Source organism: Protopterus annectens, chromosome 15.part0 (genome assembly GCF_019279795.1).
Source record: "Protopterus annectens isolate FY-2018-M chromosome 15.part0, PAN1.0, whole genome shotgun sequence".
NCBI lineage: Eukaryota > Metazoa > Chordata > Ceratodontiformes > Protopteridae > Protopterus > Protopterus annectens.
The window spans coordinates 466,721,096-466,733,385 of NC_056749.1; the positions used below are offsets into that span (position 1 = coordinate 466,721,096).

General features: G+C 42.2%; 1 protein-coding gene across 1 annotated transcript in view; it reads right to left on the reverse strand.

Moving 5' to 3' along the window:
- Positions 1–1,600: 1,600 nt before the first annotated feature.
- Positions 1,601–12,290, reverse strand: part of NXT2 (nuclear transport factor 2 like export factor 2) — an 89,343-nt gene continuing 78,653 nt past the window's right edge. The window contains exons 4-5 of the mRNA XM_044057283.1: positions 7,953–7,959; positions 1,601–1,640 (exon numbers count right to left, since the gene is read on the reverse strand). Of these exons, the coding sequence (XP_043913218.1) occupies positions 1,601–1,640; positions 7,953–7,959 (47 nt within the window). The remainder of the gene's footprint in view (positions 1,641–7,952; positions 7,960–12,290) is intronic.

Genomic DNA, 12,290 nt, shown 5'->3' on the forward strand with positions numbered 1-12,290 from the left:
GAAGACGCCAGGGGTTCCAAATGGGAAATAGACTGGAAGTCCTTCTGACAGGCTGTCCCAGAGGGAACAGAGTAGATGTCTCAGGCACAGATGCAGCTAAGGAAGGATCAGAGTCCAAAGCAGGCAGAGTCAAGGCTCTTCTGGGTGCAGAGAAAACACTCTCCATCACCTCAAAAGCTGAGGGACACTGGGGCACCCCATCCAGAGCTGTTGAACAGGAAGTTCTGGGAGCCCCCGCCACCTCCGGATCAGAGTGGGGAATTGGAGCACAGCTGTCAAGCGCCAAAGACCCGAGATGAAGACAGCTCTGAGAATTTTGTAGCCAACATCGTCCCCTCAGACCCGGTACAGAAGCTATGGCTCCTAGAATCACTACGCTCCAAAAACAGTCAAAGCCAGGTGAGACGGGGAGACCAGAGTCAAGGTAGCTATACCAGGCAGCTCAGACCAGATAATTCAGAAATCCAGTGTCGGATCAGAGAAGGAGCAATAGGAGTGAAGGCAGAGATGTTGCTTGCAGCTCCAGGAGGGAACGGAGCAGGCAAGATCCCCAGATGGATTTGTGCCTTGAAGAATTTCATTTCACCATCAGGACAGGCTATTGGAGGACCTAACAAAAGAAGCCACCAAAGCAGGCCTGGAAGAGCGCCTAGTCTGCTGCAAGAGAGGTGACATAGGGGAAAAACTACTGCTCCGTCGAGGAGGGGAGGCTTGAATGACTAATGGAGCCAAAGCAGTCGGCTCCGAGGACCTCTGAATTTTGGCGGCAGGATCCCCAGATTGGTGAGATCTGCTGGGGGATCTCTTCCTATCCTTGTGCTTCATAGTAGAGGGTTGAGCCCCTGAAGTGGAAGAGGTGGCGGAAGAGGAAGAACATAAAAGAAGGCCATTCAAAATAAGTTTGTTCCGGCTGTCAATAAGTGCCCATTAGTTAAAACTGGCAAAGATAGAGCAAGTAGAGGGGAGATGAGCCGCCCCTAAACAAACCAAACACTTGGCATGTGCATCAGAAATTGGGATCTTGGGCCCACAAGTGCTACATTTTTTAAACCCAGTGGGTTTAGGGTCAGCCATGGTCTCACAACAAAGATCACAAAGCCAGTAATACAAAAAACACAAATACGATCAAAAGCCTAAAGTAAAACACACCACTATGAAAAATTTTTTTTTTTTTTTAGAAGACAACAAAGTAAATATATGTAAACTAAACCAGTATACTCTAACTATTTCATATGGAAAGGGAAAGGGTAGGGAAGGGTTGAGGAAATAAAACCACAAAAAAAATATTTTTTTCCCTGACGAGGAACGGTGAATAAGAAGAAAGGAGGCTAGCTGAAACAGTAGAAACTAAAAACTGAGAAAATATGAGAGAAATCAATCACAGAGGAAAAACTATATCCCGGTGGAGCTTGGAATGAAAGGAAACCAATGCTTATTGAAATGCAGCAAACAAGATTAGAGGGATTTGGAGGGGAGAAGCTCAGATGTTGGAGCCTACAGATTTGGTATACGGCCAAGTCGGATCCAATGCTTGGATTCAAAACCCATAGGCTGAAGAGCAAATGAAGGCAAGATCAGCTCAAATACTTATTACTGCCCTTTACATCTCTGCTGGCATGAACACAGCTACACTGGAATACCTGTGAAGTGAAGAATTTAGTGTAGAAAGTGTAACACAGGTTATATCACACCATGACGGAACAACGAGTCCCCCAAGTAAGGAGAAACAGGAGACATCTGAAGAAATATGGACATGGGGAAGAAAAATATTTAATGTGGTGCAATAGTGTTTTTCTCCTTTGCATGAATAATCAATACAAAAAGCTCAGTACCAAAGATATTTGAACAGAAATACAGGCAAAGGCATCTGGATATGGAAAACTTTACAATACAAACAATAAGAACACAAAAAGAGGAAAAGTATGAGAGAGAATTAATAACGAAGTTAGAGAGAGAAACTAAGGTTATGGATTACATATGAAAATCAGTAGAAGCAGGAAACATCTGATCAGTTGCCATATGAAGATACTTTGCAGCCTTCCATAGAAAGCCAGTACAAAAGTTCAGCTGGAGTTGCACAGCAAGGAAGGAAAAGGAAACTGTGGCAACTCTGACACAGCCAATGTTATGGAGTGATAGGCCATTGAGTTCCCATATGAAAGAGCAATGGATGCACAAGATGAAACTGAAGAGAATGTGGCACAGGAAGATGCTCTGGAACTTTCTGTAGAATGCCCACAGGAACTGGATAACAAAGAATGTGCCCTCGGTTTAGAAGAAAATGATCCAAGAAGAGAGTTGCTTGATTTAATAGACATATTAAGATCAAAGAAAGAAATAGTCTACAGAAAGTCAATAAAATCCAAAAAGATAGAAGTTTGATGAAACAAATGAACACAGTAATTAGGGCTGTTCATAGAAATTCATGCGATATAATATAGAAATAAAAATGATATACAGTATACTCCCTCTTATCCAGTCTCATTGGGACCAGACCTGAAGCTGGATAAATGAATGGCTGGTTAATGAGAAAAAGCGTACAAATTAATATTTATAGGTTATAAATCAGGATTTGTGTTGGATGCATTTTTCTAATGAATATGAAGTCTAAAACTCAAATGTCTGTCATTATTTAGCTCAGAGTAGGCAGAAGTGTTGTTCTCTACTGTCTTGTGCTAGGACTACAACAGATACTTGATGGCTGGTTAAAGAGGAGGCCGGATAAAGTACAGTTGTGTACCTACCATAAATGTACATGTTAGAGTGTATTCACTGTTGCAGTTATTACACTTGGGTTATCCTGCTGGCAGGCTACCCACAGTCGGCCTGAATTCCAAAGTCCTGGTCCGGCGTTGGTTGCTGTTGCCTCTTCCCTGATGTCAGTGCACCAGGGGTATAAAAGATGCAGCCGATGCCATTTTCTTCAGTTTTTCCTGCCCCAGATGTCAGGTGCCCCCCAAAGGGTAGGCTGTAAAAGTTATGATCATAAAAAAGCATGCACATAACCTTCATCTATAAGCAAATACACCACATAGGTTGTATAGAATAGAATAGATAGGTACAGATAAAGTCCCAGCCAAGAAAAAGGGTTATGGTGGGAGGGTAACCTGGACTGCTCCAGTGAATACACTCAAACATCTACATTTATAGTAGGTACACAACTGTACTATGTTCATAGTGTTTCACTGTTGCAGTCATTACACTTGGGTTGAATCCCAAAGCTGAGGTTGGGCGGCTGGGCCTAAATAGTTTGGAGTGGCTATGAGGCCCTGCAGAACTGCAGTGGCAAAGCCTGCTCTGGATTTAGAGTAGAGAGGTAAATGGTAGTGCTTTGTAAAAGTGTGCACTGAAGTCCCATGTTGCAGCCTCCAAAATATCCTTGGTTGGTACTCCTCTGAGGAAGGCTGCTAAAGTGGCTGCTGCTCTGGTAGAATGTGGCCTAATGCCCTTGGGCATTGATTTGCCATGTTGTGAATAGCAGAAATGAATGCAGTGGTCTATCCATTTTGAAATAGTCTGCTTTGAAATGGCTTTTCCTTGGGAACCTGCAGTATATGCCACTAAGAGTTGCTCAGTCTTTCTGAAGGCTTTAGTCTTGTCCATGTAAAAGCGTAGCTGTCTGTGTATGTCCAAAGTATGCAGAAGTCTTTCCCCCCTTATTCTGTGGGTTTGGATAAAAGGTAGGCAAATGTATGGTTTGGTTAAGAGCCACGCTGGACACTACCTTAGGCATAAATGTCGGGTTTGTCCTTAGAGAAACCCTGTCCTGATGGAAAACAATAAAAGGTTCCACAGCCATTAGTACCTGTAACTCTGAGACTCTTCTTGCTGAAGTTATTGCTACGAGAAGAGCAGTTTTCCATGACAAGTATTTTATCTCTGCTGTATTGGCAGGCTCAAAAGGAGGCAGTGTGAGTTTTTCCAAGACAAAATAAGGTCCCATGTAGGTATTGGAGCTCTCCTTGGAGGTCTTACGTTTTTGGCCCCTCTGAGAAACTGTCTTAGCAGTGGATGAGAAAAAATAGGTGGGTCCGTATTGTAATGAGCTGAAATGGCAGAGGCATGGATCTTAATTGATGAGAAGGATAGGCCTTTGTCCAGCATCTCAGTTAGGTATTGCAAAATCTGAGGAATATTTGGTTCAAGCGAGTCAATTCCCGGCGCTTGGTTCCAAGCACAGAATCTCTTCCATTTTCTGCATAAGATTTTCTGGTGCTGGGCCTCCTGGCCTCCAAAATAACATCCATAACTGCTTTAGAGAGAGGTGTGTTCTGAATGATTACATTATCCGCCATGCAGCCAGATTTAGGGTTCTGAGTTGGCTGTGCAGGATCTGAGTGTTCTGTTGGGTCAGCAAATGAGGTATTAGAGGCAATGTCCAGGCTGAGCCTCGAGACAAGCTCTTTAGGATTGGGTACCAGTGCTGGCGTGGCCAGTCTGGGACAATCAGTATCATTTTTGGCTTCTCTTGTCTGACCTTTAGGAGTACCTTGGAGAGGAGAGGCAGAGGAGGGAAGGCATATACTGTAAGGGCTTTCCAGCTGAATGAAAGGGCTTCCACGTTCCATACTTGCTTGTAATAAGTCCAAGAGCAGAATCTCTGTAGCTGGCAGTTGAGAGGGGAAGCGAATAGATCTATGTCTGGGCATCCTCAATTTCCTTGTTATGCTGAAAATTTGTGGGTCCAGTTTTCACTAGTGAGGATCCATGAGGTTTCTGCTTAGTTAGTCTGCCAAAGTATTTGTCTTTCCTGGCAGGAATTGTGCTTGCAGATATACTTGATAAGGCAATGCTGTGTTCCACAAAGTCATGGCTTGCCTGCAGAGGGGGTAGGAATGTGTGCCCCCTTTCTTAGGTACCACATGACTGTAGTATTGTCCGTCTTTATCAGTAGTTGTCCTGGATGAAGTAGGTCCTCAAGGCTGTCAGGGCATTTTGTACAGCTAGCATCTCTTTTTGATTGATATGAAGATGCATTTGGTTTGTGGGCCATGTGCCCTGAATACATTTTCCTGCCATGTGCGCCCCCCAGGCATAATCAGATGCATCTGTTAGTCTCTGCCTGGCAGTGGGTAAGGTGAACGGCTGTCCCTTGTTGTGGTGACAGGCCTGTGCCCACCATTGAAATTCATGTTGCAGGCAGGGAATGAGAGTAATTACGGTTTCCAGGCTGTGGCAGTGTTGAGTCCAAACACTTTTTAGATACCATTGTAGTTTCCTCATATGCAGTCTTGCATATGGGATTAGTAGAATGCAGGATGCCAATGTAGCCCAAAGCCTGCAGAATATTTCTTGCAGATAACTGGGTCTTTGTTGCCAAGTCTTTGAAGTAAGAAGTCAGATGCCTTTTTTTGTCTGGCGTGAGATAAGCCATCTGGGCAGCTGTATTTAAGCTTGCACCCAGGAATATTATCTCTTGAGAGGGTACTAGTTTTGATTTCTTTTTGTTTACTGTGTACCCTAGGCAATTTAGTAATCTTTTTACAAACGCCAGATGCTGTAGTAAAATATATGTTTGTCCTTTGCTTGAATAAGGCAGTCAGCCAAGTAGGGGTATATCTGAATTCCTCTTAGTCTGCAAAATGCAATTACTGGTGCCAGGCATTTTGGGAAGACCCTGGGTGCAGTAGATAAGCCAAAGGGCAGTGCAGAGAATTGGTAGTGCAGTGAGCCAGCTATGAATCGGAGGTATCTTCTGCAAGATTGTCTGATTGGGACATGCAGGTATGCCTCTTTGATGTCCAAAGTTACAAGCCAAGCCTTCTTGTCCAGCATGGGCAGAAGCTGCTGTAGAGTCAACATTTTGAATTTTGGGACGTCCAGAAAAGTATTTAGAATAGACAGGTCCAGAATTGGTCTCCAGGTTTTGTCCTTTCTTGGTACTAAGAAAAGTCTTGAGTAAAATCCTTGTCCCTGCTCTTGCTGTGGCACTGGCTGAATAGCACCCATGTCCATGAGAGATGAAACTTGTTTTTGTGCCTTTGCCCACTGATTGTGTGGCAGGTCTGGCAAGCCTTTTGCCTTTGGAAGGGTGTGAAAGTGGAACCTGTAACACTGAGAAACTGAGAAACTATATTTAAGACCCATTTGTCCTGGGTGATCTTGTGCCAGTTTTGTGAAAAAAGTGCTAACTTTCCCCTAATGGTGCTGCCAAAAAAATAAGTGCTTGGCATTGGCAGAGGGAAGTCATTGGGACAGTTTTCTATAAGGCTGTGATTTGTCTTCTCCGCTTTTGGAGGTAGAAGCACCCCATTGTTTGGGCCTGTATGAGCCCTGGGGCTGTTGCCTGCCTCTAGGGCGTCTGAATCTGCCTCTTTGTGGTCTGTCTAACACTGGAAAGGACCAATTCTTAGAGGACCAGTTGCTGCTAAATCTGTTTGGCTGTACCTGTAAGAAATCCTTTACTGTCTGCATAGATTTTGCCTTATCCACCATTTTCTTTAACACCTCCTCTGCCTCAACACCAAAGTATCATGCTGCAATAGAGCATCCAACAATTTTGCTTTAACATGATCCAGCAGATTCTGTTCCTTTAACCAAGCATGCCTTCTAATGCAACAGCGGCCCTGCACGAGGCCTCCAGTGAATCATAGCCACATTGCAAAGTATGTTTTCCCACTTGTTCAGCTGCATGCAATACATCCTGCAAATCTTTGTTCTCAGAACATTCAGAATTTGTCAACATTTTTTGTTTTAACAAAGACATTAAGTATTGCTGATATTTGAGCATATGAAACTGACAATTTAAAGCCCTTACAGCCAAGGTAGCAGAAGTGTAACCTCCCCCCCCATCTGTCAAATGCCCTAGAATCTCTGTCTGAGGTGACAGGATTTTTGGCAAAAGCAGCCTTGACCCCTTTGGGACCCTGTGAGATAGTTTCTGGGTCAGCAGCAGGGTTTTTGTAAAGAAATGTATGGGAGTCTGGGACTCTGTAGTACCTGTCCGGCTTAACAGAGGCAGGAGGAGTCTGGAGACAGACCAGACTCTGAAAAAACATCATCTACTAGGTCTAGAACAGGGGGAATTGCAAGAGGTCTGTGCTGAGGAAGTAAAAGAAAGTCTCTAAGTCTTTTCTTAGAATCGGAATAACCCTGGCTCTCCCAATGGAAATGCTCCCTCATGGTATGCAGGGTTTCACCAAAAGAATAGTCCTCAGGAGGAGAAGCTGAAGGAATAGAATCTTCAGCATCAGAATCCTCATAGGGAAGAACAGAATATCCCTGATCAGAAGAGGAATCAGAGGAAATGGAAACCTGATCAGAGGAATCATATTCAGTGTCTTGCCTAGGCCTCTTATCAGGAGGGGGATGGGAACTCCTGATTAAAGTAATTAGGTCTTCGGCCATTTTGAGCATCTCTTTCTTAGGCATAGAAGCCTGTCTTGGAGAATGCTGTACTGGTTTCCTTGTCTTTAAAACGGTTTTAGACTTGTATAGGATGCTGAAGTAGGCGTTATATAAAGGTGTGTACGTCTGAAGACTCCCTCAGAAGCAGATGCCTGCTCAGTGGCTCTGGACCCATCTGAGGGATTAATTTCCGAAGGGCCAATACCTTGAGTATCCAGAGGCCTAGCTGTCTCCACGTGGGAGTCGGAAGTGGCCTGTGGCTCTGAGGTAGCGGGAGTCAGGGGCTGCGAAAGCACCTCACTGAGCACCGGCGACTGACCTAGAAGAGGCTTCATCGTCGGTTTTGGAGCTTGGATGCTTGTCCTTGTCTTTATCCTTGCGTTTTTTTATTAATTCCAGTCGTCTGTTGCTCCGACTGCATTATGTAGTTAAACCTTCTGCCAAAATAATGAAAAGCAAAATCGTACCGACGCTTAATAGTGCGTTGGTTAAATCTAGCACAAAACCGACAACTAGCAACGTCGTGGTCAAGGCCTAGGCAAGGAATACAGTAGGAGTGGAAATCCTTATGAGGTATTTGCTTCCCACAAGAAATACAATTGTTAACTTCTTCTGACATCAGTCCGGAGCAAGAAAAAAAGTTTCCCCAATGGGGTACTTAGCTTTATTTAAGACTTCGGATCTGAAATTTGATTTCGAAAATCTCAGGAGTCGGCCGACCGGCACTTGCCAACTGCTTTTGCTTCGGGCACCGCGCGGCAAGAAAGACTGAAGAAAATGGCGTCAGCTGCATCTTTTATACCCCTGATGCACTGACATCAGGGAAGAGGCGACAGCAACCGATGCCGGACCAGGACTTTGGAATTCAGGCCGACTGCGGGTAGCCTGCCAGCAGGATAACCCAAGTGTAATGACTGCAACAGTGAAACACGAACATCAGGGAGACTACTGTATTACTGTGCAGCTAAATAATTAATAGCAAATAAGTCTTACCACAAAAACACAAGGGAGTATGGGAAAAGAAGGGGAGAAATCAAATGCCATCATGGAAGTATCCAACAGAGAAAACTACAAAGCAATTAAGGCAAGAAGTGACACTGTCAGCAGAGTATAGCAGAGGGAACATTTCAACAAAAATGCTCACAAAGATAAGATTGTTAAAAGCAATGTGCAGCATCAGAAAAGATCAGGATCTATTGTGTACTACCGCAACTAACAAACTAAAAATATCAGCACAGATTGAAAAACTTAGAAGATATGCAGAAAAATAGAAAGGAAAAGTACAAAACAAGCAACTTACAGTAAACTCTCAGTCAACCAAAACTCAAGCAACTGGCAAAAAATATCAAAGAAATACAGTACAATTTTCATGTGCTGCACTTTGTCTCCCCCCCCCCCCCCACAGCAGAAATGTACTTTATATTTTTAGAGCTTTAAAAATGAAGACCGGAATACATTTCCTCTCTCCCCAACCTGAGGACAAGTCAAACCAAACAGTGTAAGGTACAGTATTAGTCATGCTTATTTTTAACAGCAACTCTCAAGCAACCAGAAACTACAGTTATCTGGCATCTACCAATCCCCATGGGTGCTGGTTAGCTGAGAGTTTACTGTATTGACGACTCAAAGTTTTATCAAGAATTGGGAAACAAGGCAAAAGAAATTGAAACACTACCAAAAAACAGAAGAAATAAGATATAGTGGATATAAAAAGTGTACACACCCCTGTTAAAATTCCAGGTTTTTGTGATATAAAAACAGAGACCACAATGAATCATTTCAAAACTTTTCCCACCTTTAAATGTGACATATAACCTGTACAATTCAATTGAAAAACAAATCTGTTAGGGGGAAATATATAAATAAAAAACATACAATAAGCTGGCTGCATAAGTGTGCACACCCTTAAACTAGTACTTTATTACAGCACCTTTCGATTTAAAAACAGCATTCAGTCTTCTTGGGTACACACCTGCCACCAATTAGAGAGATTCTAATTAACCCCAAATAAAGTTCAGCTGTTCTAGTAGGATTTTCCTGACATTTACTCAGTTGCCTGCTATACAAAAACCATGGTTCACAGAGAGCTTACAAAGCATCAAAGGGATCTCATTGTTGAATGGTATCAGTCAGGAGAGGAGTACAAAAAATGTCCACAGCATTGGATATACCATGAAACACAGTGAAGACAGTCATCAAAAAGTGGAGAAAATATGGGACAACAGTGATGTTGCAAAGAACTGGACGTCCCTCCAAAATTGATGAAAAAAGACAAGACAAAAACTGATCAGGGAGGCTGCCAAGAGACTTATAGCAACACTGGAGGAGCTGCAGGAATTTCTGGCAAGCACTGGTTGTGTACTACATGTGACAACAATCGCCCGCATTCTCCATATGTCTGGACTATGGGGTAGGGTCACAAGATGAAAGCCTTTTCTTAAACAGAAAAACATTCAGGCCTGGCTAAAATTTACAAAACAGTACACCAAGTCTCCCAAAAGTATGTGGGAAAATGTGTTATGGTCTGATGAGGCCAAGGGTTGAACTTTCTGGCCACAATTCCAAAAGGTAAGTTTGACACAAAAACAACACTTTGCATCACCAAAGGAACACCATCCTAACTGTGAAGCATGGTAGTGGCAGTATCATGCTTTGGGGTTGCCTTTCTTCAGTTGGAACTGGGGCTTTAGTCAAGGTGGAGGGAAATATGACCAGTTCTATATACCAGTCCTTTTGGCCTAAAACCTTCAGGTATCTGCTAGAAAGCTGGAGATGAACAGGAATTTCACATTTCAACACGACAATGACCCCAAGCATACATCCAAATCAACAAAAGAATAGCTTCACCAGAAGAAAATTAAAGTTTTGGAATGGCCCAGCCAGAGCCCAGACCTAAATCTAATAGAAAATCTGTGGGGTGACCTGAAGAAGGTTGTGCGCAAGAGATGCCCTCCGAATCGGACAGATTTGGAGACTTTTGCAAGGAAGAGAGTGGGCAAATATTGCCAAGTCACGATGTGCCATGCTGACAGACTCTTACTCAAGAAGACTGAATGCTGTAATTAAATCAAAAGGTGCTTCAAAAAGTATTAGTTTAAGGGTGTGCACACTTGTGCAACCGGCCTATTGTACTGTTTTTTTTTTTTATATTTTTCCCCCAACAGATTTTGTTTTTCAACTGAACTGTACAGGTTTATAGGTCACATTAAATGTGGGAAAAGTTTTCAAATGATTTATTGTGATGTCATTTTTTTTATATCACAAGAATCTAGCATTTAATAGAGGTGTGTACATTTTTTTTTATATCCACTGTACATTTTGGAGAAATATCTATGAAGATCCTGTGGAACATAATAAAGATGTTGAATGGACAGAATAAGTACAAGAAAGAACAAGTCGTGCAAATGTTATGAAATGGGGTGAAGTAACAGGCACAGAAATGGAAACAAATGAAAGCTCCTAATTGGAAAACCCCAGGCCCAGAAAGAGTACTATCTTCTAGTTAAAAGTATTAACATCTTTACATGAAGAGTTAGCCATTTGCAAGAGTTATTTATATGCACCCCAAACAAAGAGTAAACCTACAAGTTATCCTAAATACTAGACCAATAACTTGCCTTCCAACAACGTATAAATTAGATGCCGACAGATTACAATCATTTAGAAGAAAACTCAATCATGCCAATAGTACAAACGGGTGAAAGTCATATGGAACAAAGGATCATTTGTTATTAAAAATCATAATTGATAAACTGTAAAAAGGGAAAGAATCTAAGTATGGCATGGATAGACTACAAAAAAATGCATTTGACAGCATCCAACATTCATGGTTAAAAGAGTGCTTAAAATGTGCAAGATACACCATACACTGATAGATTACATTATAGTGATAATGAAACAGTGGCAAACTCTTTGCAGTTTGGTCATGATAAAGGACAAATTATGATTCCTGGGATAAAAATTCAAAGGGGGATATTCTAGGGTGACTCTCTGTCACCGCTGCTCTTTTTGTCTTGCCCTTAACCCATTAAGCTGTCTACTTAGAGTAAATCACAGCTACAATTTGGCTCCCAGAAAAAGTGTAAGAGACTTCTCTTCTTGTTTGCGGATGATTTAAAACTGTATATATAGTTCACAAGGAACTGAAAGCACAATAGCAAGCAGTCAATACCTTTTCAGATGATATAAGAATGTCATTTGGTCTTGATAAATGTGTATAAGCAACCTTTAAAGCAGGAAAGCTGAAGCACCAAGAAAACAGCTTGGGACAGCAATATTGTCACTTGCCCTGTGTTATGATTCAAGGTGAACAGGTGGGGTAGTTGGTTTATATGCTTTATTATATAGGAACACATTAGGATGGATAGCAGCAACAAAAATATAAATAAACTGATTAAGTGATCGAACATAACATACATGCATGCTTACATCTCAACAGCTCTCTACAAAATGGCAGTCTGGCTTGCACATGCTCAGTATTTATACACATGTGTAAGCCCATAGAAAGCTTAACGGTATACATATCTACTGATCTACGTCCGCCCTCATAAGTGAATTGCCCACAAAATGATATCTGAAAAAGACATGCAATTATACACACTAAGAAATAAACACAATGTTCATGTCCAAGTTGCTGTGCATCTGGAACATGGTCTAGAAATGCGACCTAATCTAGTGATATAGCAATTAGGACTGGGTTTAACAACAGGGTCAGTCATTGGTGAACAATCTGTTTCAGGAGTTTCGGGAATCTTCTCAGGAACAGGGATATTTGCTAGAATGTCCTCTTGAACTGGAGCACTGAATAACTCTGTTTGAGATCTACAGTCTCTTTCACAGGCAAGATGCTGCAATACAGGCTCGGACACTGGTACTAAATGTTTCCGATTCCACCTAAATTCTACTTGTGATTCCACAATGTACAATGTACAATCTCGTCTCTG